The 23,393-nt window shown below is 46.3% G+C and overlaps 1 protein-coding gene across 1 annotated transcript; it reads left to right on the top strand.

Moving 5' to 3' along the window:
- Positions 1-17,736: 17,736 nt before the first annotated feature.
- Positions 17,737-19,457, top strand: hes1 (hes family bHLH transcription factor 1). Its single transcript, XM_085372143.1, has 4 exons — positions 17,737-18,038; positions 18,218-18,313; positions 18,429-18,516; positions 18,673-19,457. The coding sequence occupies exons 1-4, from the start codon at positions 17,931-17,933 to the stop codon at positions 19,212-19,214; spliced, it is 834 nt and encodes a 277-aa protein (XP_085228269.1). The 5' UTR covers positions 17,737-17,930; the 3' UTR covers positions 19,215-19,457.
- Positions 19,458-23,393: the final 3,936 nt, after the last annotated feature.

Genomic DNA, 23,393 nt, shown 5'->3' with positions numbered 1-23,393 from the left:
TCCTGCCAGTCAGAGCTTACTCATCGTTTGACTGGATGCGGTCTGTGAACCAGGTTCACCCACCGAGCAGCAGTCTGTCCTCTTTGCTCCACTACAATTGTGTCGGCTTACTTCATCCCACCTCTCTGAATTTTGCACGAGTTTATGTCATAAAAGAGACTCACTCATTTTGCACATTTCGAATTTGGAGCGTCTGATTCCACTACTAGTTGCAGTAGTACTACTAAAAGTCAGCAATTTGTTACTGAGAAGCAACCGAGAACATTTTCTGAAGTCAACTGCAGTTCTCCTGTGACTTTATTAAACAGATTGATTTGAAATGCCTGGCAATAGAAAGCACTGGATAAATGCATAAGAGAGGTTAAGAAGAGAGTGCAGTCAGGATAGAGCGTGTCAAGTGTGCATGTGAACGTGGATGAGTATGTGTAAAGATGCACAGGTTTTTTTCCTTCCCCACAAACAATGAATTGCATTGAGATTACTGCAGTTTAAGAACTGATGAGTCATTCACAGCGATGGTTAACACAGACGGCACAACAAAAACCTGTTCTCAAGAAATTTGACCACAAAACAACCGCTTCTTTCATAGTGTGAGATGAGTGTCGGGAGTGATTTTTGACTGAAGGGTAGCAACAAAGGCGAAAGGGAAGGTTTACAACATGGAAATGCTGTGATGCATGGTTTGGAGATGATTGCGCTGAGAGAAAGACAGGAGGCCGAGCTGGAGATGTTAAAATTTTCATGATGGAGAAGATTATATTACAGTAACAGCAGCTGAGCAGTTTGGAGACAAAGTTGGAGAAGTGAGGCTGAGTTTAGACATGTGCAGAGGAGGAAAAGTGGATCTACTGAGCAAAGGATGCTACGCACAGAGCTGGCAACACTTTCTGAGGTGTTTGGGCGGTTCAACGATGCCTTCCTCACGCTCAACCTTTCTAAATGTGAGTTTGGGAAGGCTACTATTACCTACTTGGGCAAGCAGGTGGGACAAGGGCAGGTGTGGCCTGTGACTGCAAAAGTTCAGGCCGTGGTGGACTTTCCAGTGCCACAAACCGGCCGGGTTCTATCGGGGCTTCTGTAAAAACTTTTCGGATGTGGTAAGCCCTCTAACCGACCTCGTTAGCCCCTCAAAGCCTTTTGTGTGGTCTGCTGCATGTCAAACCAAGTTCAGGTCGATCAAGGCGTTGTTGTGTAGTGCACCAGAACTTGCAGCGCCTGATTTCGCTCGCCCGTTCAAGTGGGAAGTGGACGCTAGCGCGTCTGGTGCAGGGGCTGTCTTGCTGCAAGAGAGCAAGCAGGGGATCGATCATCCTGTTTGCTACTTCTCTAAGAAGTTTCATAAACATCAACATGCCCTGTGTTGCTTTGCTGGATGGATCACTCTTCCTGTTGCGGTCGGGTTTTCCTAGACCGGCCGTAACACCAGGCAGGAGGAAAAGATGAGTAAAAAGTTGATTTAATTAATTCACTGTTAGCTGTTGCAGTCCTTCCTGTTTTAATTAAAGCGGTCCCGCGAATGTGCATGCTCCTTACAGTACTCCAACATCCTAACTGTGCATCACTGGAAGCGGGTGATGTAAGTGTCTGCCAATGTTGATTGGCTGAAAAGTGGTCAGGAATAGAGAAAGGAGTAACTTCCAAGATAAAAAGACAATATAGGAGATAGGCCAGATAGAAAGACTGATCCTCAGACTTCCAGAGACTTGCAGAAGGTGCACTGAAGCAGCTGTGTTGGCACGTGGTGGCTCGGGACCTTTCTGAGATACTCTGTACCGTGTTTTCCTTTAATTTGTCACTTGTCCCTGTCTGGATCAGGAAACATCAGTTCGTTGATTTTTGGGGTGGGTGGTCCTTGAGCAGGCAAAGATGGCTGAAATGAGCAGCCTGTAGAATAAGTGATTTCATAAACAAAGAAAAGAGGAAGTTGATGACATGCACTCTGTGGCATGGCTGTACTGGGTCAGTGGGCGTTAGTGGGGTTAAAGGAGATGTGTATGTATATGTGTGTGTGTGTGTGTGTGTGTGTGTGTGTGTGTGTGTGTGTGTGTGTGCATACAAGTGGGGTGAGGGGGGGTTGCTGCTGCGTGCCAGCAGAGTCCTGTTTGCATCTCCAGAGAGGCCTACAGGCGAGATCTTATCTGGCGCGTGCCTCAGCCGCTGTTTCCCACACTCTGCATGCTCCATTGCCAGGAAGTGGGTGAGAGGGGAGACTTATGATTATGTGTGTGTGTATGTGTGTGTCAGCAGGGGTCCTGTCCTGTCAGCTTTACGCTGTTTTGACTGCCATGACATAATGTGCCTCAATACAGTGACCCTCTCCCCCCATCTCACACACACACACACACTCACACACACCCTCTTTCTGCTTTTTCTTTCTTCTTCAAAGGTTCCACGCATCAACAAGGGCCCCTTTTTCTGTGAATGTCGCATATTTGGCTTTTCATCGGTGCCCCCATTCCCCCCCCCCACCCCAAAGACCCCCACCCTCACTGCATTTTCCCTCGCCTATGTTTTTCACTTTGATTGAGGCTTTGCTAAGGATTAAGACCCCCGCCATTACCCCCAAAACACCCCTCCCAGCCTGCTATTCTTATGCTGTTTGCGATGAATTAGAAGTGGTGGACCATTAAAGGACATATTGCAGAGATTAGACGACGACCTTGGAATACTTGTGTAATCGAGCGTCTCATTTCACATGAGAAGTAGTCCATGCACGGGTCACAGGTACAGCTCCTGTGCTGCTGATTAATGAAACATGTTGATATGCATTTTACCTGGTTACTACTTGTGTTAGCAGCTTTACAGAGACTTTGTGTAAGAAGCTGCACTCAAACTGCTCCTTGCTATTGCAATTGTTAGAAAGAAAGCTGCAAAGAAAAGGAGAAAACATTGGTAAATACATTTTAATGGCACTGAGCGTGCATCTTATCGGCCATACAAATATTTCTGTGTTTGATGTCATGTCTTACTTATTCATTTTTTATTTTGTTTAAATTATTGGTCATTACGTTAACAGCTCATATGCATGCAGCCTGTAAAGCCTACCACACGCCATTCTAATCAACATCTATATTCACATCTGTCTGTGTATTCTTGGCAGTTTGCCTGTGTGTGATTAAATGTTTTGGACAAGCTTCCAGAGGTTAGCTATAGAAAGCTTGGCAGATTTCAGCAAATGACAGGTGGAACCCTGAGCCTCCTTACATCCGATGCCACCGCTTCAAGGTTAGGAAGCTTGTGTGTGTGTGTGCACGCGTGTGTTTGCGTGTGCATGTGTGTGCATGTGTGTGCAGCCACCCCCACAGCTGGGAAAAGATCGATGCAGCCTCCACCAGCAGGCTCCTGGCCCCCGGCTGCTACTGTTTGAGAATGAGAGGCAGTGGGTTGTGTGTGTGTGTGTGTGTGTGTGTGTTTCGTGTGTGTTTCGTGTGTCTTTTGGAGGGAGGGTGGATAGAAAGATGGAAGGAATGAGTGAGTAGCAGAGGGAGGGATGAGGAAACCAAATGAGAGGTGAGGAGGAAGGCAGTGAGGGTGGGGGGAGAGACAGAATATGCCCAGGCTGGCTGACTCACTCCCTCCTTACATCCCTCACTCACAAACACACACATAGTCTCTTTCCCCTGAGTACACACAAACATGTGCAGACTCACAAACACAATCAAGAACACACTCCTTTTCCTGCCAAGCGCTCCTGTGCCCCTGCTCATCTGCGTGGGGGGCCCTGCAGGCAGTCTGGGCCCTTACGTGCCCTCTCTGAACACACACACAGATGTACACACGCACACTCACAGGCACACAGAGGAGTTGATGTGTAAGACACGCTCTGATCCTGCATGCTGATGATGAAAGACAGGCAGCCAGGCTCCTGTCTTAATGCCAGAGGGCAAGACCTGATAGGAACTTGCCGATTCTTGATCCTCCTCCTCCACCTCCTCCGTCTTCATCACCACTGGAATAATTTGAATTTTACCACATTTTTTGTGTGTGCCTGCTATTCTCCTTTCTCATCTCAAATGGCATCTGGTCTGGTTTCTGTGTTTTTCCACCAGACTTGCTTTTAGTAGATACCACTGATCACCAAGTCTCAAGCTAAAGGTCAAAGTTCAGATTTTTGGCAATTTTTGTTTTAAAAAAAAGTTGTTTTCCTATTTGGAAAAAGAGCAGTGGACTGTCGAGCATTCCCCGTGTATAGAATATGGTTCAGCGTAACGTTGTGCAGAGCAGTGCTTCATGTTTTTACGTGCATAGCCCCCAGCCTCACACCTGGCTTGGCAGGAGTTCTGGTCCAACCCCTCTTCCTCCTGCTCCTCCATTAACCCCCTCCCTTACCTCCAGCTCCACCACCCTAAATGAATGAAAGGGAGGGACAGCACAAGACCCCCTTTTTTGGTTCTTCAATCAAATAAACCACAGTCTCCGGTCTAAATGAAACCTGTTGCCCACATTCCAGTGCAGTTAAGAGAGAGGATCTACTGTATGGATGTGTACGGTGCAGATGGCCTTTCTCGGCAAAGGCATAAATTAGCCTGTGCAAGGAAGGGAGATCCCCCATTGTTCTGATGGATTGCACAGATTGAGGCGCACACACATGTACGCGTGCACACGGGCCCTCTAAGTCTGGCTAAAGCAGGAAGATCACACACTCTCTGTCACAGCCTCTCAGATCAGGCTGTCCAGAGCTTCCTGTAATCCGTCCTCTGTAACATTAATTATAAACTGGTGCTTTGTGCCCTGCGGGCCAACCATGACTTTCTCAGGACAATTAAAGTTACTCAGTAGAAGAAGAGGGATTGGGTAGAAAAGGAGGGAAAGAGGATCAGGGAGTGAGTCAGAGGATTTGCGTGGAAACTGCATCTGAGAGCGATGAAATAAGGCAATGGGTGAGATGAGAGTGGGAGTTTGGGCTGGCGTAGTCATACCAGGGACAAGTCGTAGGAACTGGAGCCCTTTATTTTGCTTCTGTAAGCGATTCTTTTAGCATTAGCTTTGACCCCAGAATTAAAGGTTGAACAGGGTAGGGTCTGGGTGGGCAAATGCATGGTGGGGTGGTGGTATGGTGGGATTAGCTGCTATCTCAGGGGCTGATGTGTGGGAAACACAAACCTGTTCTACCTCTCCACCCCAGTGAGTCATGAGAGTAACCCAGATGTAAAAAGTATCCAAGTACCTTCTTTCATTAACTTTTGTTTTCAGTCTTATCAGATCTGCAGCTACATCTTTAGCTCCTGTGCCAAAATTGCTCCACATCACTGCAGTGCTCCTGAGGGCTTCCAATAAATGCCTGAGTATCTTTCCCATTGGACGCTGACCTTTAACAGGCAACCAAATCGCTAAATCTTGTTTGACTGCCTTTTTACTTCCTGCCAAGCATGACTTACTCTGCCGAGGGCTCCTGCAAAGCACTGTGCATGCCTGCAACAGGTGGGGGGGAAAAAAGCATAAAAAGGGCTACTGTGATGTGGCCGAATAAACTGTCCCTGCCCTGCTCTTTGTCTTGAGTTGACTCAACTAGTGGCTTACTGTGCCAAAGGCAAACCCTTTCAAGTTGCTCCTGATCTGTTTGTAACAAGAGGGTTGATTTCTAGATAAGTGGAGGAAGAACAGTTATCAGGCCGGCCAGTGAAGTAGTTCATTTGACAGATGTGGTTATCCCAAATGGGTCTGATAGGCTGCAGTTTAATCCTGTTAAACCACCTTGCTCCAGGACATGAACACAGGCTTCCTCAGTGACGCCCTTTCCCTGAACGCTTGACCCGTTGTTGTGGCTACCAAGCTGAATTACTCTGAGCTGTGATTATTCATGCATGCGTAATCGGCTGCCTGTCATATATGGAATTATTCACTCCATTGATGATTCACATTTACTGTCAGCATTCTCTGGCTGCATTCACGGCGATGCATTTTCATCATAAAAAAGCCGTTTTTAATGCAAACACAATTTTTATGATGATATGTCCAGGAAAGCCTTTTAGCACAAATTTCATTCCCATTTATACTAACAAGCCCATCAATGCATATCACATTAAACACTCCTTCAAAATGGAAATGCAGGCTAAAAGAGAAGCAAAGAGAAAAAATACTATGATTAAAAAAACATCAGAAAGTAAGATCAGAGATTTCTTTGCCCAGACTGGGATTAAGGTGGAACACTTACTGAATGTTACTCAAGAGCATAAGGTGGTCATTGTTGTAGAAAACGCAGATTAGCAGTTCTCGCAAAGCAAATAGAGCGACATTTTAGAGAAGTACCAGGAGCATTATTCATTGCCAGAGGTAGTCATGGAAATATTGAAAGAGTATGTGCTCAAAAAGAAAGAAATCACAGAGGACATGTCGCTGAGCTTTAATTTTTTGGCTTAGTTTTGTGACTGATAAGAACCAATTAGAAATCAAACAAAGGTGTCTGGCTCAGTATCTGCAAAAAAGCTCCGTTTAAACTAAAAGACAATCTGGAAATTTAGTAACAAAAGCTGAGTGAGAATACTTCCCAAAAGTTTCGGTTTTGGGGATGAGAATTTAAGATGAAAATGTAAGAGGTGCAGCTGCAGCCTCAGCTGAGCGAAAGAATCTGCATTTGTCTGATCGACAGGTTTTGGTGTCCCGACTTTTAACAAAGTTGTTTTTGGTGTAGGTTGTGATGACTCTGTGTTGCTGTGTGTCTTATAACTGACTTTTATAGTTACCTATCCTTATCTGCACCTCCACCTCCAGTATTTGGTACGTATAACTCAATCTGGATAACCACATTTTCGAAATGAGAAAAGAAAGTGGATGACACAAGAGTGAAGCCATTGTACAGTGCAGCAGGCTGAAGAGAGAGCAGCAGTGCGGTGCGTGCATTTCCACAGCAAGTGTGCCACAGGCAGAGTAGCTGCATAACAACAGATGAGAATATCTTCTTACTTGGCTAAAGAGAGCAAGGACAGGTAGCGCCTCTGTCCACGGGAATATTTTACAATTGTAAACAAGACCTTGGCATAATATTACTGCATTCTCGGTTGCTTTTTGTTTACATACCCTAGATACTCTGTGAGAGGGAGACTGCGCTCTTTTTGTGTTTTCTCTTCTTTGCGTGAGAGAAAAAGGCTTGTGGTCATTTTTGTTCTTGAATTGTTTTCATCTCATGAGAATATTTAGGTTTGAGGATTATAGTCTGAGGACTATACGATGCTCTGCAATGGATAACAATTAAAGGAACAGTCCACCCCAGCATGGAAGCCCAGCCCAAAATGTCTGAAGTCAGGAGGGCCGCCGAACCTAAAGAAGTTTAGGCCGAGCTATCGTGCTCTCTGTGTCCAGCTGTGTGTGACTGGTGTGAAAAGTTAGTGTGTTATTTCGACAGAGTGGATGATATATTTTATTTCCGGCAAAACTGTTCCTTTGCATAACGCTGTCAGCAACTCTAAAAGTTCGACTTGTCGATGCGGTCCGTTTACTGGTGCCCTGCAGGTGGTGCATTTAGATGACTCCAAAAGAATGTGTTATCCAATATGGATTAGGCCGAGTGGAAAAGTGGATGCTGTGAATAGAAGTAGTCAGCACAGTGTGGCTCAGTGTTGAATGAATAAAGATTATGTACACTAGATATCATTCTCGCATTGTGGGACCACGCTGCAGAAAGTAGCACCTCTAATGGCCCTCGAGGAGCTGTGTTGGACAAACCACGTCTTTTTAAATCACTGAAATTAACACTGCTGCAGCCAACACTTGACTCCAGCCCAACCACTTACATGTCAATGGCCTTTTCCCATAATCCTCTGCCCAGAGGTGACTGCGTGCAGGCTTGAGTGGGTGGAGAAGAGAAACCAATTGCTGAAACCAGCGCGAGGCTTGGAGTTGTTGCCAAGAGCCCTGCGATCTTACACAGCGCTGGTACTTAGCTCATCTCCTTGTTGAAAGCTGAAGCTCTCTGAGGGGGAAACAATAGGGGCTGCGATGGGTGCGGCAGCAAGGGGAGGTTAGGGGGCAGATAGGGTGTTAACTTGACTGAAAGGGGCAGCAAGGTGAAACCTGGAATGTGGTGCTGATGAGGTCATACCTGCTTTGTGTATGTGTTTGAGACAGACTCGAGCCTCAGCGAGGATTCAGCACACACACCCCTTGAGGCCCCATCAGTAATGATGTCATGGGAAACTATTACAAAGCCCTTATTGGCTGTTTGTAAACTCTCTCCATTTCCTTTCTGGCCACATGAAAGCCTCGGTTTTGAACTCCTGAATAAAAACACAGCTTCTCTGCTGTAACGCTACCAGGCCGGAGTAGAAAATTCCGAGTGAAAATCTACTCCAATTTGGACAAGATGTAAATCATTACATCTCCTTTGATGTTCTTCCCGTCTCGTCCTCTCAGTCTCTGTCTCCCTCTTGTCTTTATTACTTATCGTTTCTCTTGACCGTAAACACTGTGAAGCGATCCCTGCTGCTATCCTGCGAGAGCACGGGGGCCCCTCTCTGTGCAGTGTGTTGAAAACAGATCAACTTGAAGGAGCTGGGAACATGAAAGGAGGGAGCTAACAACAGGGGATAAACACATTCCTCTGCAACCCGGCCCCGCTACCGCTGGTGCCACTGCTGGCTGGTGGCAGCACAGGGGAGCTCGCAGCAAGAAGCATTTTGGCCACAAAGCAAAAGTAGAGGAGGGCGGGTGGGGGCAGCTGAAGATCCCCGAGCTCCCTCAGATCTCACATGCAGCAAGCAGCACTTGACCTTTCCAGCACTAAAGGAATATGACAGCCGTGAAGCCGACAGAGAGAATGGGGAGAGAGGCAAAGTGGGGTGGGTTGGAGGGGGGGCTGGTGAAGTGAGCAAGAGACAAAAGCCACACAAAGTGCAGGCTGCCACCAAAACAGTTAGTTTGCAATCAACGTCAGTCATCCCTCCTGTCGGGACAGTTCGATTTTCACTTTTCAAATGAGGCGTTTATTTTTGGCCTGATAACAGGGCCGGCTAAATTGAAATTGGCAGCTCGACAATCTACAGATAATAGTCGACTACGCAGGAGATCATGTGAACAGCCCTTTCTTTCACTGCGCTCGAGCCCCCACCCTCTCTCGCTCCTGTCAAAGACGGGAAAGGAGGAAATGAGGGAGGGAGAAAGAGAGAAAAAGGGGCTAATCTTAGTCACAATCAGAGGAGGCTGAGAAGGCAAAAAAGGGAGTCTAAAATTGAAGGGGAGGAGGAAGGGTAGGGGTGCAGGAGCAAAAAAAAAAAATAGAGTAATGTCCCGGTGATCAGGAGGAGGCCTGGAGGGGTGGTGAGGTGGGGTGAGGGTGTACAGGAGAGGTGAGGATAGAAAGAGAAAAGGAGGGAATTTCTTTAATGTTTCTGGCAGCAGACCAGCTGAGGTCTCAAGGTTATCCTGGCTTTGCAAACTCCCACGGGAAAGGTGGAGTGCTGAGGGCCGAAGGAGGGGGAGCGCTGAGGGCTCGAGGAGGGAGAGATGGCTGCCCTTTTTTCTCCGTGAGGGAGGGTAATGCTCTGGGGGAGGGTAATCCTCGGGCGCTCTTGTCTGATAAGGTTGGCCTTGGCCCAGGTAGGAGGAGAAAAAATGGCTCTGGGGCCTCCCAGGGCATCCTGGCAGACAGCTCTGCCCTCTTCCAGGTTAGTGCCGCAAAACTTAGAGATTTGATGAATTCTCTCTCAAGCCATTAGTTATAATCACATTTAGGTGATAACAGTATAATACCCTACAGAGAAACGCTTTCTTAACAATCTCGTCTGTACCGAAAAAGCTGCTCTGGAGGTGGTGCTGTCGGAGTACATCGCCTTACTCAAGGACACTTCAGTAGAGCAGGTCCTTCCTGACTCAGAGCATGAACTTCTCCCTAAACAAAAACACTTACTGTATGCTTCTGTGATGATTTTAAGTGTGTGTTGTGACATTAGGCTTTTACCATTAGCAAAGAGCAACAAGCATCAGCAAGCAGCCACACAAAAATCCGTAGAGCTGATTTTAATTTGATGTTTTGAATTGCCCGCTTCGTAGCACAGCGTTTAGGCTGAACAGGATATGCATGCATTGTTTTGTCTGTCTGTTATTTTGCTCCACTTTGCAGTATTTCGTTTAGTTTGGGAAGTAGACGGGAGACAGTAAACTGAACTGGAACAGAACACCAAAAGTGCGACTTTACACAATGCTGCATACATTTGTGCGTCCTGTGCAGCGGCTTCAGGCTTCCAGCTGTGAGATGGCAGTTATTAAAAGTTTAAGGATGAAATAAAATCCTTTCAACAGTCATTGTGATGAGATCTTCTAGTCTAATGTCCTCAAAAACTGTTACATTTTAAACAACTAGCAGGAGAGACAAAACTGATTCATCATTCCTACTGTAACCTCCCACCTCTCCATTTCCTGCTAGAATATTTAAACTTATCAGCTCTATGAAAATGAACCCGGAATGTGGCATGTTTATGTGGCTACAATGAAGGGGGGGGGATCAGTGATTGTGTAGGAAAGATCTGCATTGTTATGTGTTTGTTTACTGTAAACTAGGCCTATTAGGGATAATGATTCACAGCATCAAGCTGTCAGTGTCTGGGGCTGTGTGTGTATGTGTGCGTTTGTGTGTGTGCACGCTTGAATGCCTCTTCAAAAGCTGGTCTTCTTATCGTCAGTCAACAAATGGCCTCCTCAGAAGGAAATGGGGAGTCTTTGTGCACCTGTAATTCAAATGTCCCAGTGCTGATTGAGAGTAAACAAGAGACACACTGCCTTTCTGTTTTATGTGGACTCTGTGATTAATGGACGGAAAAAAGAAAAGGACAGGCATGCTCAGGTGTTCAAAAAGAAACTTCTTCTTGAGCTGCATTTTTGTCCGTTTGCTTGTTTGTGCAAATCTAGATATTAACTTCGAGACAACTCGAAAATGTTTCGCATAGATGCTTCTCATTGTCCCAAGACTGAGTCCCGTTTGGCCAGAACTCTGCTCTGAGCATCTAGTAATAAAAACATTTAATCCGTAATTATGTCTTCATAGCACCAGAACCCGCTCATGCTTTATCAAACTGAAACAAAACAAATGCAAATAGACAGTAGTGAAATTTGCGAACAGCTGACCCAAATCTGATTCTTTCTTTCATCTCTTCTTTACTTTGACAGCTTGAGTTCTGCACACAAATATGTCCACCATCTAGAACATCGAGTAAATGATGATTACAACACATTTGCATGAGTGGCCCTCACCCCCACCCGCATTACTAAAAAGCAGCAAAAGCAGCTGTATTCCTAGTTTGCTCCAGCCTCAGGCATCCTAACCAGAGACCCAGGCCAACTCGTTGGTCCTCTCCCTAACCGCTTCCTCTCCATCGCTGCTAGATTTGACTCACTGTGACCTCTGACCTTCGACGCTACACCGCCTCCCCCACACATGCAAATAGCGCTGGTCTGTTCCAGGAGGCATGATAAAAGAAGAGGAGAGGGTCAGATGGAGGGAAAGAAGAGAGAGGCGGAGGAGTGACGTGGAAGGATGGAAGCTTGGGGGGCTAGTGGTGGTGGTGGTGGTGGTGGTAGGGGATGAGCATGGAGGAGAGAAGAGACCCCTAAAGGAAGCGGGAGCATCTTGGTCTCTGAAGTGGAGGGAGGCTGTGGCAGCTGTCTGGGGAAGCTGCGGTCTACAGCCCAGCGCCGAGGCCTTAAAACATTTCTCTCTGTTTTAGCCAGCCAAAACGGACCCCAGCGCCTGTGTCTGCGAGGCTTACAGTGACCCGTGCTGATCTTTCTCTGCGTGTGTGTTTGTGTGTGTGCTTGTATGGGAAAAAGAAAGTGTGGGTACATTCACTGTACTTATTGTTTTCCTTGCTCCCAGGCTGCTCCAGGCACCTCAGTTTGTGTGTGTGAGGGGAGGTAAGTGATGTGTGCGGCTGTATCTGGAGAGCCTCCAAGCACCCCTCCTCCCACCCTCCCATCTCCTCTCCTCTCTCCTCCTTCTGTTCTCTCTGCTTGGAGGATCTGTCAGTTCTCCTTCTCTCTCTTTGTCCCTGCTTTGATCCTGCTCTCCAAGCCTTGGCTGGCCTCACTAACAGCAGCTGAGCACAGGTCCTACTCCACTCCCACTAATAACACACATTCATGCCACACTGGGATGATGTGCTTCGACAGACACCCCACCACCACCGCCCCCCACAAATACACACTCACTTGCTGCTCCACTTCCTCCCCCTCTTTTTGCTAACACACTGTAAAATCAGTAAAAACAGATTCAACTATCATCCGGTGCTCTCTGTAAGTATTCAGAGCTGATCCCTTACACACAAGTCTCTGTCTGCACCAACACTCACTCTGATATGAGTGACTGTGGGTACTTCTAAACCCAGCTACGTAATGTCTCCTGTGTATACATTATGTTGATTTTTGTTTTGTTTTGTTTTTTAAGAGGCAAATGATTGAGGGGAAGGATTACACTGATTAAATTCACTGTCTTTCATCAAAAGACGCTATATGTATGTCACAGGGTAACTTAAAAATGGTTATTTACCCAGATATCAAATATACATGCTTCTTCACCCAACATCTAATGGAAGCGTGCTAACATTACACCTCTGCCGAGGGGCAGGCCATTGATGCTCATATCTATATTCTATCACGATGTCAGGAGCGTGAGTTTTTCATCATGCATGCTTCAGTCTGCAGAGTAATACAGTTGGCAGGTTTGGTTCAATAGTTCCCACATGAAAGGGATTCCAACAAAGTGTGTTGTGGTTTTGTGATGTTTTTTTTTCTTTCTGGTTTGTTTTAGTAAATGGGTCATGATTTATGGAAAGCTATATTACTTTGGAGTTTTTCAGTTGTACTGTTGGTGCTTTTATCCCCAACGAGGCTTGAGACATTTTGTTGAATTACGTTCAAGAGAAAGAAGAGTAACTCTGAAGCTGAGAGGCTCACACCAGAACAGTTTACATGAACAAATAGGATAACAAGCTAGAGAAAAAACACAAACGCATACACATATTTCTTATTCCAGCTGTTTCTAATTCTAAAATTTGAAATAGGTGCAGTGATTTACTGAAACATGTGGAAAGATACATGTAAATACAGCACATAAGCTAAATAAAAAGAGTTTGTACATTTCTAAAAGCTTGAAAATCTTCGACACAGGCTGAACACTGATTTCTTGTAATTTCTTTGAGTTGTCTTCAATTCTTCGGGCTATTCGAAGGACATTCAAAGCCCTTCTATGGATGTCAGCTGCCTCTTGTTCATGATCAGGCCAGCTGATGACTGATTGTGTTCCACTGTGTCTTTTTTTTAATCCAGGTATTCTTTTACTGTGTTGGTATTGTGTGTGGGATCATCGCCATGCTGAAAAATGAAGACATTGCCAATCAGACACTTTCCAGATGGTATGCATCGCGTGGTTGATGCACGGTGGTTTTCTGTGTTCACAATTCCATGAATTTTGACAAGATCTCCAACATCACCGGCTAAAATACAGCTCCACGACCACAACAGAGCCTCTGTGTGTTACAGATGGCTGTAGACACCCACTGTGAATAGGCAAACATCCTGCCCTTATAGTCCACAGAAGTATCACATCACACCTGTGTGGGTTTGGTTGTAAGTACATCCTTGTGTGCATACTGATAAGATAGTATATAATACTACAGATACGCCCATATGTAATAATAGTGTGGTACATTGAATAGTAGTGTGTGGTAGTATACTGAGTAGATTTATGCTACTCAGTGTAGAGTAATTCTGTGTGCACTGGTTTGACAGAAAATTGAACTTAAGGTTCACTTAGCACCTTTTTTTCCTTTCTTTTCCTTCTCATTTTTGTGCAAACAAAAAAATTGTAGTGTCAAAGTCCTTAGATGCAATTGTTTATGTCAACTTTAAACTTTCACGCATTACTTTACATAAACTGAAATAGCATGAGCAGTCATTCAGCCATGTCTGAGCTTCTGCAAACACTCAGATAAAAGTTGTAGAGAACCAGGAGCCTCAGATCGTTTGTAACAAGCTTCTTTTCCTCTTTGCAGCTTTAAAGAGCTGCAAAGTTCATTGGCTGTTGACAAGCAGTGACAGTGCACACATTTGCCACTCACTTCTGAAGGAAATGAAAGGATTTCTGCGGACTTGTTGACCATGCTAATCACAGTGTGGACTGTTGGATAAGTCAAGTCAGTCACCACTGTGTCGCGGCCTCTTGGGAGAGCAGGCTGTATCAACACAGTGCCACCCTCAGTTTGGCAGAGGCAGCCACATGACGCCTCGAGGCTGGCCTTGATACAGCCTGTCTGGCTGCTTACTTCCCACTCTTCTTGCCAGCTAGTGATGCCAGGATAGGCATTTAAGCTTGAACCCCACCTTCCCACCCCACTGAACACACACACACACACAACCATGTCACCCTTGTTGCACCGGGAGTGCCCTCTGGCAGCAGCACTGTCACCAATGGCTTACACATTAAGGCATGGGCGGTGTATGACAGTGGGCCAGACTGTCTGTTTTGTGAACACAATGTTTCACACTTTCTCACACACACACACTTTAAAAGCCACACAATCTCCCTGTCTAATTGCATTATTGCAGTGTGCGGAGGTCCATGGTCGAGAGGGCTCAATAAAGATATGAGCCCTGGGAAAAAGACTAGGAGTGGAGGAATGAAAAAAGAGGAAGAGGGAGATAAAACTGAGCTGTAAGGAGGGGTGATAAAAAAGAGATAAAAGCAGAGACAGGATAAGGTCAAGAGCGATGAGTGTTGGCATATGGGACAAGTAAGGAGGTCACAGGTAAAAAATAAGAAAATAAAAGAATGCAAGAATTTGGAAAGTGATCCTGTGTGCTCCAAATAAAAATACATTTAAAAAGTGTTTAAGTGTATTTTTTTTTCTGCCTACTGGCCAGATAATCATCATCTTTTGGTTTTGGTGTATCTCTGCACAAAATGTGATCAAAAGCTTCTTAGAAACAGGGACGTGTTGGCTGTGAGTCTGAGCCTGTTTCCCACAGATTCTGTGTGATATGGGGTTGACACATAGCAACAGGTAACACTCCGGGGACCGACGGCAGCCAGGTGCGGCTGATAAGATGTTCAGCTGGAGAGAAAAGGGAGAGAGCGACAGAACCAAAGCTCCGTGACTCAGTTCACCGGCGGAGACCTCATGCAACATGAGCGTGAGAAAATCATTCAGGCGGGGAGTGTTTCAAAACCTACACTCTGACTTTAGACCGTCGGTAGGTTTGTTTTGGAACTCTGTCAGTGCCATTGTGCACAAAAAAAGAAAAGAAAAGAAAGAAGCAGGTGTGCAGTAGCAACAATGGGAACCTGTTAGTGATGTGTTTGACAGAGGCAGCATTGTTGTGCAGGCAGAATACTTAGGGTTGTTGCAGCAGGGCTTAGGCTCATGTACACACCAGACTTCCTTGTGGCAAAAGCACCAAAGTTTTGCAGTTACACATAAGACGCGCGTGTGGTTTCATTGACGTCTCCGCGTGCCAGTTACTGCTACTCATTCCGACATTTTCATTTCATCTTGAAATCTGAATTTCAAAATCACTCATTGATCTGGCCAAATAAAACGAATACCCCGAATAACGTGCAGCATAGGGAGAGTTCAAGTTTTCTCATTATTTTATCTGTGTGTGAGCTGCTGGCGTTTGTTGAAATGTACCGCTTGATGCTCGAGCGCAATCCTTGCGAAAACCTAAAAAAAAAAGAAAGAAAAAGGTCTGCATCTCTGTCGTGTTGAGCCGAGGAAGTGAGGAGCTCGGGTGCAGCTCCGAGTTGCCTATCAAATTCACAATCTTGCGGCCAGCCGCTGGCGACGCCCCGCAGATCCAGGCGGCAAGCCGGCGAGAGGAGCGCCTTCCCCTGGTCGCCTGCGCGCCACGCGTCGTGGTCTCTGCAGCAGCTGGAGGTGTGTGAGCACAGCGGAGCGCCGTGCACTGAGCTGTGTGTGCTCAAAAGAAGAAAACAGGAGTTTCTTTTTCTTTTCTTTTTTGCCTATCACACTTTAAACAATCAGATGTCGTTCAGCTCTATTCATTTCACTTTAGTATGCATGGCCAATGTTTCTCTGTTTTATTAATAAAATGGATGGAAATTAATATTTAGGTGGAGCAGACGAAGCCAAACTTTGTTTGTCATAAACAATGATGTTCTTCAAACTATGAATAATGTAAATACAAACATTCGTTTAAAAGCGGAAAAGCTTGATTATCACCGCGAGGACTCTTCGATGTTTAAATACACTTTAAGGTCACATCTATAACCCTGGAGCGCAGGGTTACAAACTTCCCCCTGTTTGTGTCCACAGTCGCACAACCTGAACACGCCGGGCTGATGCCCGTCAATAAACCTGCAATACACAACTGCTGGCACTATTTCTCTCCCTTTATGTACCGCGGTCTTTAAGTCCGCCGTCTGCTCTTTCTAACTGCAATAAAGATAAGGAATAAATTATGACCCGAAATCTAAAAACGCCTTGAACGCTGTGGGGTGGCCATAGGCGGGAAGGAGGAGGCAAAGGAGAAGAAGGAGGGAGGGGAGGGAGGGAGGCATCGGTGTGATCGTGTGAGCTCTCCGGGCTCAGAAATATCTCTGCTCTGGCTCACATTCCGATAAGGGAGCCCGATCCAGCTCTCTCTCTGTAGGCGTGGTTTTCCCAGGCTTTTAAAACAGCAGCTGCTATTTACCTTCCCCTCTAATGTAAACCACCGCCGCCGCCGCCACCTCCTCTCTCCTCCCCCCTCTCTGGGCTCACCCTCCTCCCCTGGCCCGGCGGCCCCCAGGCAGCCCGGCGGCCAAACCTCCAACCACCGCACTCATAAAACATCCTGGCACGTGCTCCACATTCACAACACCGACAGATGATTAAGTGCCAAAATTTGTACCACAGAGTTCAAAACTACAGTAACGTGGAAACCGAGAGTGCGCGTTTACCCCCACCTCCTTCACCTCCACCCAGGGCCAACCAAATTAACCTTGCTCGGGGAATGTAATGATGGTGCTCAGCGCGGTGTGCGCTTGTTTCGGGATTTCACTTCGCCTTCTCATGTGGTCTCCCCGTGCGGTTTTGTTAGTTGTCATGAGTTGTCATCCCAGGTTGTTTCTTTAACAGATTTCATTTGTAACAGTAACTACCCAAGTTTGGCTGAAAGGAAAACAAAACCGCTCCCCTGCCTGCGCCTCTTCCATGGCACATGACTGAAACTTTGATTGCAGGATTGCCTACCACTTCCCAGTGGTGTGTGTGTGTGTTTGTGTGTGTTTTTTGAAAGGTAGAAAATAGCTCTATTTTCTTTTAAAGCCACTATAAGCAGCTGCCAATAAATTTTCAACAGCCTAGCAAAGTTGGAAAGCTTATGGAGACAGAATGTGGAAAGCATATTTGCAGTGTTTTTGCTGTTTTTTGCCATTAATTTATACAATTTCATCATGAATATAATTGCTCTCTGTGGTCATGTGTTGTCCGGTAAATAAAAAAGTTCCTCTGCCCAGTCAGCGGCTCCACTGTTAATATGTAAACGCTACGATGATTGAAGACTGACGGCAGTTTCCCCGGCTGTGCCCTGAACCCGGGCCGCGCGCCATTGGCCGCCAGCTCCAGCGGCCAAACAACCAATGGGAGGGCGCCGACCACGAGCCGTCCTCCTTCGGGCCGCGTGTCCCTCGCCCTGATTGGTGGAAAGTTACTGTGGGAAAGAAAGTTTGGGAAGTTTCACACGAGCCGTTCGCGTGCAGTGAGAGATATAAATACAAGCCACACGCGGAGAGCCCAACAGAGAGACTGCATCCGCTCCTGGTAGTCGCTACTGCTGCACGTCGCTCTAACGGATTCTAACTCGATACACATCTCAGGATTTTTTCTTTTTTTCAAGGGAGAAGAGACTTTTAAATATCTCAATCTGAAAACTCTCACCTCCCCTGCTTTTCGGCACAATTGGATCGTAATTTCCTGTGGTTTTGTGGGATATTTCTCAATAAAAAGATGCCTGCCGATATGATGGAAAAAACCTCCTCCTCTCCGGTTGCTGCAACCCCGGCAAGCATGAACACAACTCCCGATAAACCCAAGACAGCCTCTGAGCACAGAAAGGTTGGTATTGCCAATATTTACCCGTTACTGTCATTTAAAACAAAACAAAAACCTTCAACATTTCATTTCGGACACAATTTCTCACACGCTTCTAGTCCAAAGGGAGTATTTTTTGGCTTTTTACGCACCAAACAAGACAAATGGTTTTTAACAGCTTTTATCATTTTGTGTTCTTTTAGTCGTCAAAGCCAATTATGGAAAAGAGAAGAAGAGCCAGAATCAACGAGAGCTTGGGGCAGCTGAAAACTCTCATCCTGGATGCTCTCAAAAAAGATGTAAGTGCTCGCTCGTCATTCTCGTTATTAATAGATTTCCAGACTTCATCTGTCAAACAGTAAGAAAGTGGGTGCGTGATGCTCATCGGGTCTGTTTTCCGTCCCCCTTCCTCAGAGCTCCAGACACTCCAAACTGGAGAAGGCGGACATCCTGGAGATGACTGTGAAGCATCTCCGGAACCTCCAGAGGGCTCAGATGACCGGTAAGTGGCATTTTTCGGACTAATCGGTTTCTGTGTCTTTTAGATAATCTACGCTAGTCTAGCAAGTCGGCTTCAAAAACCCCAAAAATCTAATTTTCTTACAGCCAGAGGTGAACTTGCTCGATTTAAATATATCATGTTTTGTTTTCTTTGCAGCTGCCCTGAACACCGACCCCACTGTCTTGGGAAAATATCGTGCCGGATTCAGTGAGTGCATGAATGAAGTGACCCGGTTCCTGTCCACCTGCGAAGGTGTCAACACCGAAGTCAGGACGCGACTCCTCGGCCACTTGGCCAACTGCATGACCCAGATCAATGCCATGAATTATCCCAGCCAGCATCAGCACCAACATCAGCTCCCTTCCACCGCCGGGCCAACACATCCCTCCTTCGGCCAGTCCATGGTGCAAATCCCCAACTCGTCTCCACAGGTCCTGCCCATGAACCCGGTATCCTGTAAAGGTGGCTCCTCACCGGCCAGTTTACCCTCAGACGCCACCAAAGTGTACGGCGGTTTCCAGATCGTGCCTGCCACAGACGGACAGTTTGCGTTCCTCATACCCAACGCGGCATTTGCGCCAAACGGCCCCGTTATTCCCGTGTACGCCAACAACGTCAGCACGCCCGTGCCCGTTCCGGCCGCGGTGTCTCCCGGAGCCCCGTCTGGCAACACGGATTCAGTGTGGCGACCTTGGTGAAAAAGCGGGGAAGGGCCGCAGAGACTTGAAATGACACTTACTAGCTCTTTCTTTGTTCAATGTTAGGAAGTTGTTTTGAATCCTGTTAGTTCTTGTAAAATGGAAAGAGTATGCACTATATTTGTACAGCTAACAAGGGAGTAAAGTTCATATTGAAATGGGATTTGTATTGTGGAAGTCCGTTCACTGCATTACATATATATATATATACATATATATATGAGTTGTCTTTTTTTACCGTGTGACGCCAAAGATATGTTTAATGCTCTTATGTTGTTCTTCGTTTTGGAAGACAAATAAATTTGTAAAGATATGAAAACAGGCGCTTCTCCTTCTTCTTTTTCTTCTTCTTCTGCTTGAAAACGAAAATAAGAATCTCCATATAAATGCTAATGACAATAATATATTAGTAAATCCTATTAGTTAGTGCCTAAGCTGTGGCTCATATGAGCTTCAGTTTATTTTTCCTGTGTTTATTGCGTTAAAAATTTCTTTCTATACATAAAACCAGCAAGCTCTGTTTTAAAACTATAGTTTGGTCAGACTGTGAAAAAAGTGTTTAAACTCGCAAATTATCTAGAAATTTTTTTCCTAAAAATGGGAAAATGAGTAATAATTGTCAGTATGTTTCAGCTTATTTACAAACTCCTTTATGTTTTATTAGGACGCACAACATGCGCACTAACCAACTGACACGTGTAAGCTGAGCTGGTCAGTAAACTGGACTAATTGTAACTCCATTATCTGTTTGAGTGAATGAGGCGGGAGACAGTCGGTGCTGTAATCAGTCAGACAGTCAGAAATTGGTGTTTCTCACTTGAAGTCCAGCTGTTTGGCGTTTCCTTCTGTAAACTTAACGAGCTTTACAGAGGTCACTTACGCCATCTAGCAGCGGGGCAGTGCATTGCAGTGTGATTGGTCTCGTTTGATCAGTAAGTCCTTAGATGGCTGCAGTGTGTGTTGTCTCCTAATCAAACTGCTGTCTTTTATTTATTTTGTCTAAATTAAGATCTGGTTGATGTGACAGTAAAGTTATTGCTTCATTATAACTCATGTGATTCCTTTGAGATGTGTCTTTGTGTAAACTTGTAAGAGCAGTCACCGCATAACTGCATCAAAACTGTTCTGGATATTCAATCTTAGTTTGGATCTCTTACATATGTATTGTGATATACTGAAGTGCATGTCGTCTTACTGCTGCAAATAATTCATGGCTCTTCTCACAAGAACGTTTCCAAACTAGAGGTCGTCCCCGTTCCTGACGACCAGTAAACCGTTTGATGTGATTAAGCCCCAAATGATGATGCAAATTTCATCTCTTGAAATAATTTTCACATCAGCAACAGCATTAATCTCCTGACAGTAGGTATAGAGAGGAGCACCGGGTTGTGTTGGCTGAACTCCTCGATGCCGGGGGTTTAAAAGCAGAAGACCACGTTAAATACATCGTCACCGAGCCATGTGGTAGTGCTCTGCTCTGCTCTGCCCAGGTGTGTGTGCCCCCTCCAGCTATTCGAGTGTGGCCCTTCTTTGAAGGGGGTGTGTGTAGGGAGGGGGTGCAGGTGTTTGCAATTATCAGTGTGCTAAGAGGCACAAAGTGTGGATAAGTGCCATCATTTTGAATTTCCATCACACCTTTTTACAGGGAGCCATGCATCTCGTGTTTGATTGAATCCATGTGTGTGCTCGTGCCTGTGCGTGCATATGTTTTGCGTGTGCGTTTATGGAGGTTGCTCGGTGAGGACATGCCTGGCCAAAGGGCACAGTGGGTGAGGTAGTGGGTTGTTAAATGGGTAGGTGGGGGGGTGTTCAAGGAAAGGGCTGCCGCATGGGATAATAGTTGGCCTCCTGTGAGGCAGAGATTTTCCACAAAGGCACTCACACTCAGAGACACACACAGTCATACACACACGCACACACACACAATGTTCCCACAACATTCCAGCTGTGCTTGCACCAATGTCAAGCTTCCTGCCCTGAGCCCTGGGGCCACAGCTGGACACGGGACGTCTGGGAGGCACGTGGTGTGACCCGGACAACACCCAGCTGCTGAGCCCTCCCACCCTGCCTCGCCGCCTTTGCTCCGTTTCCTCCCTTGCTGCCTCCACCCACCAGCATCTTCAGCGGTCTCTTCCCCTCTGGAGAACAACTTTATGAGCCTCTCCAATTACCCAGTGCAGTGGCCAAGCTGCCGGAGTGACCGCACACATGTCACAACACGACCGGGGGGTTAGCTGCCATGCGTGTCCATTAACTTTTCCCACATTCCGCGTGCATGCAGGGAGTGAAAAGAGGGGAGGAAAAAAGCTCCCATGCTTCCTCTTTGGCTCCCTAAGTGCTACCATATGGTCCGCTCTCCCTCTCTCTCTCCCATAGTTCTTCTGTCTCGCTCGCCCTCGCTCTCCTGGCCCATCACTGGGGCTGTCTTTGATTGCGGCCCAGACAAGTGAGAGCTTTATGATTTAAGCCCAGGGCTTGCTGTACCAAGCCCTGGACTCATTTTGAAGCCAAACTCCTCTCCTTCCCCTCGACTCCCCCCATACCATTGCACCCCCCACTCCCCCCCACACCCCTTCCTCCTGCAGTTGCAGGGGAAGGCTGTTTTCTGGCAGGAAATGAATAGCTCCCAGATGAGCGCAGGAACCTGAGAGGTCGTGAGAAAGAGGCGAACCCCCCTCCGCAGGCCCGGCTTGCTGCCAGCCGCCGGGGGAATGTGGGAGAGCGCCTCTCTGACACACGCATCAACCCCTCTGCCCTCCACCACACCGCCTGACTGACTGACTGCCTGCCTCAACGCTGGGCTCTGAGCCTGGAAATAGACTGATAGACAGGGCAACCGCCACAGAGCCAGGCAGCACGGCTCGTCAGCCAGCCGGCAGGGCAGGCAGGGAAAGGGAAAGTTGTGGGAGGGGAGAGAGAAGTGTTGGATTTGTGTGGGCGGAAGTGGATCAGTGTGTGTATGCCGTCTGAATCCTGACCCAAGCAATTCCTTACAATGGAAAGTTAGATCTGTAATTTAAGTTTACTGTAGATTCATTTATGACCCCCACTGGGTATTTGCACAGATTTTGTACACAGATCGACACACATGCACACACTCGCTCACATGCTCTCCTCCCTCTGTCCCAGAGGCTTACACTCATTCCAGAGCATACACTCACTCAGACAGGTGTTCCTTGTCAAGAGCAAAGGGTTTTCCCTTTGGTTCTCTGTGTGCTGAACTAACATTTATTCCTCCTGAGGTTCACACTGTTATGTTTGGATGTGGTCAGAAGTCTAACCACGGCTGTCCAGGCGTATTTTAGGACGTTTTTTAATCATTGTTCTATGTCAGTGTGACATGTTCAGAATTACTGAGAGAAGGTCAGCCGTTTTATTTGCCAATTGCAACAAAATGTTCAGCATCATGTATATTGAATCAGGAGTATAACGGCTTATGTAGAGTAATGGCTGCCAGTATTTTTGGCTTGTGACTTAAACAAAGAGATGTGAACATGTGATGCCTCATCACCGGTATTGGCCCATGTTCAGAAAAGAAATGTTTTTCCTTCCCAGACTGCTTCACTGGAGTTGAAATAATCTAAGAGGATAAAGGAAGTTGTGGGAAAGCCTGAAAAAATGATGTTAGGAAGGTAAAATAACCTCAAGGTTGAGCACAAGGACGCAGGGGCATTTGTTGATAATGCAAGACCACATATTTGGATCAGGTGAGTTGTAAAAACCAGGAGAATCAGGAAACCACACAGTTTATTTCTGGCTGCCTTAGTATGTAACATTGCAGCTGGAAGATTGCAGTCAGATTTAACTTGTGCATTCACGTAAGGCTAATAAACAGCATGGACTACTGGGCTCACATTTGTCACTCATCCATAAAAGCTATTGTTGTCACTGACAGATTCAGAAAGCTTTAAATGATGTGTAGCAGCTTACACAGGGGTATCCACATGTCATGGTATATGATCTTCACTCCCCTATTATTAGTGTATTACTCATCAGTTCTGTTCTTTCTTAGCAGCCCACAGAGTGTCTCTAATTCAAATAGTGCACCCCTTTCCCAGTCTCCCTATCACTCTCTTATACTCCTTCTTTGTCTCTTACACAGTCAGTTTGTGCTGGGCTCCTATGGTAACCTGTAGGCCCAATAAACAGGACAAGCTGTCTACACACAAATCTCAGTAG

This window comes from Diplotaxodon limnothrissa, linkage group LG15 (genome assembly GCF_057381915.1).
Source record: "Diplotaxodon limnothrissa isolate DT_005_m linkage group LG15, D_limnothrissa_male_GT1.1, whole genome shotgun sequence".
In the NCBI taxonomy this organism is placed as follows: Eukaryota; Metazoa; Chordata; class Actinopteri; order Cichliformes; family Cichlidae; genus Diplotaxodon; species Diplotaxodon limnothrissa.
Note: the sequence above shows the minus strand (reverse complement) of the source record. Positions and strands in the feature narration are given on the sequence as shown.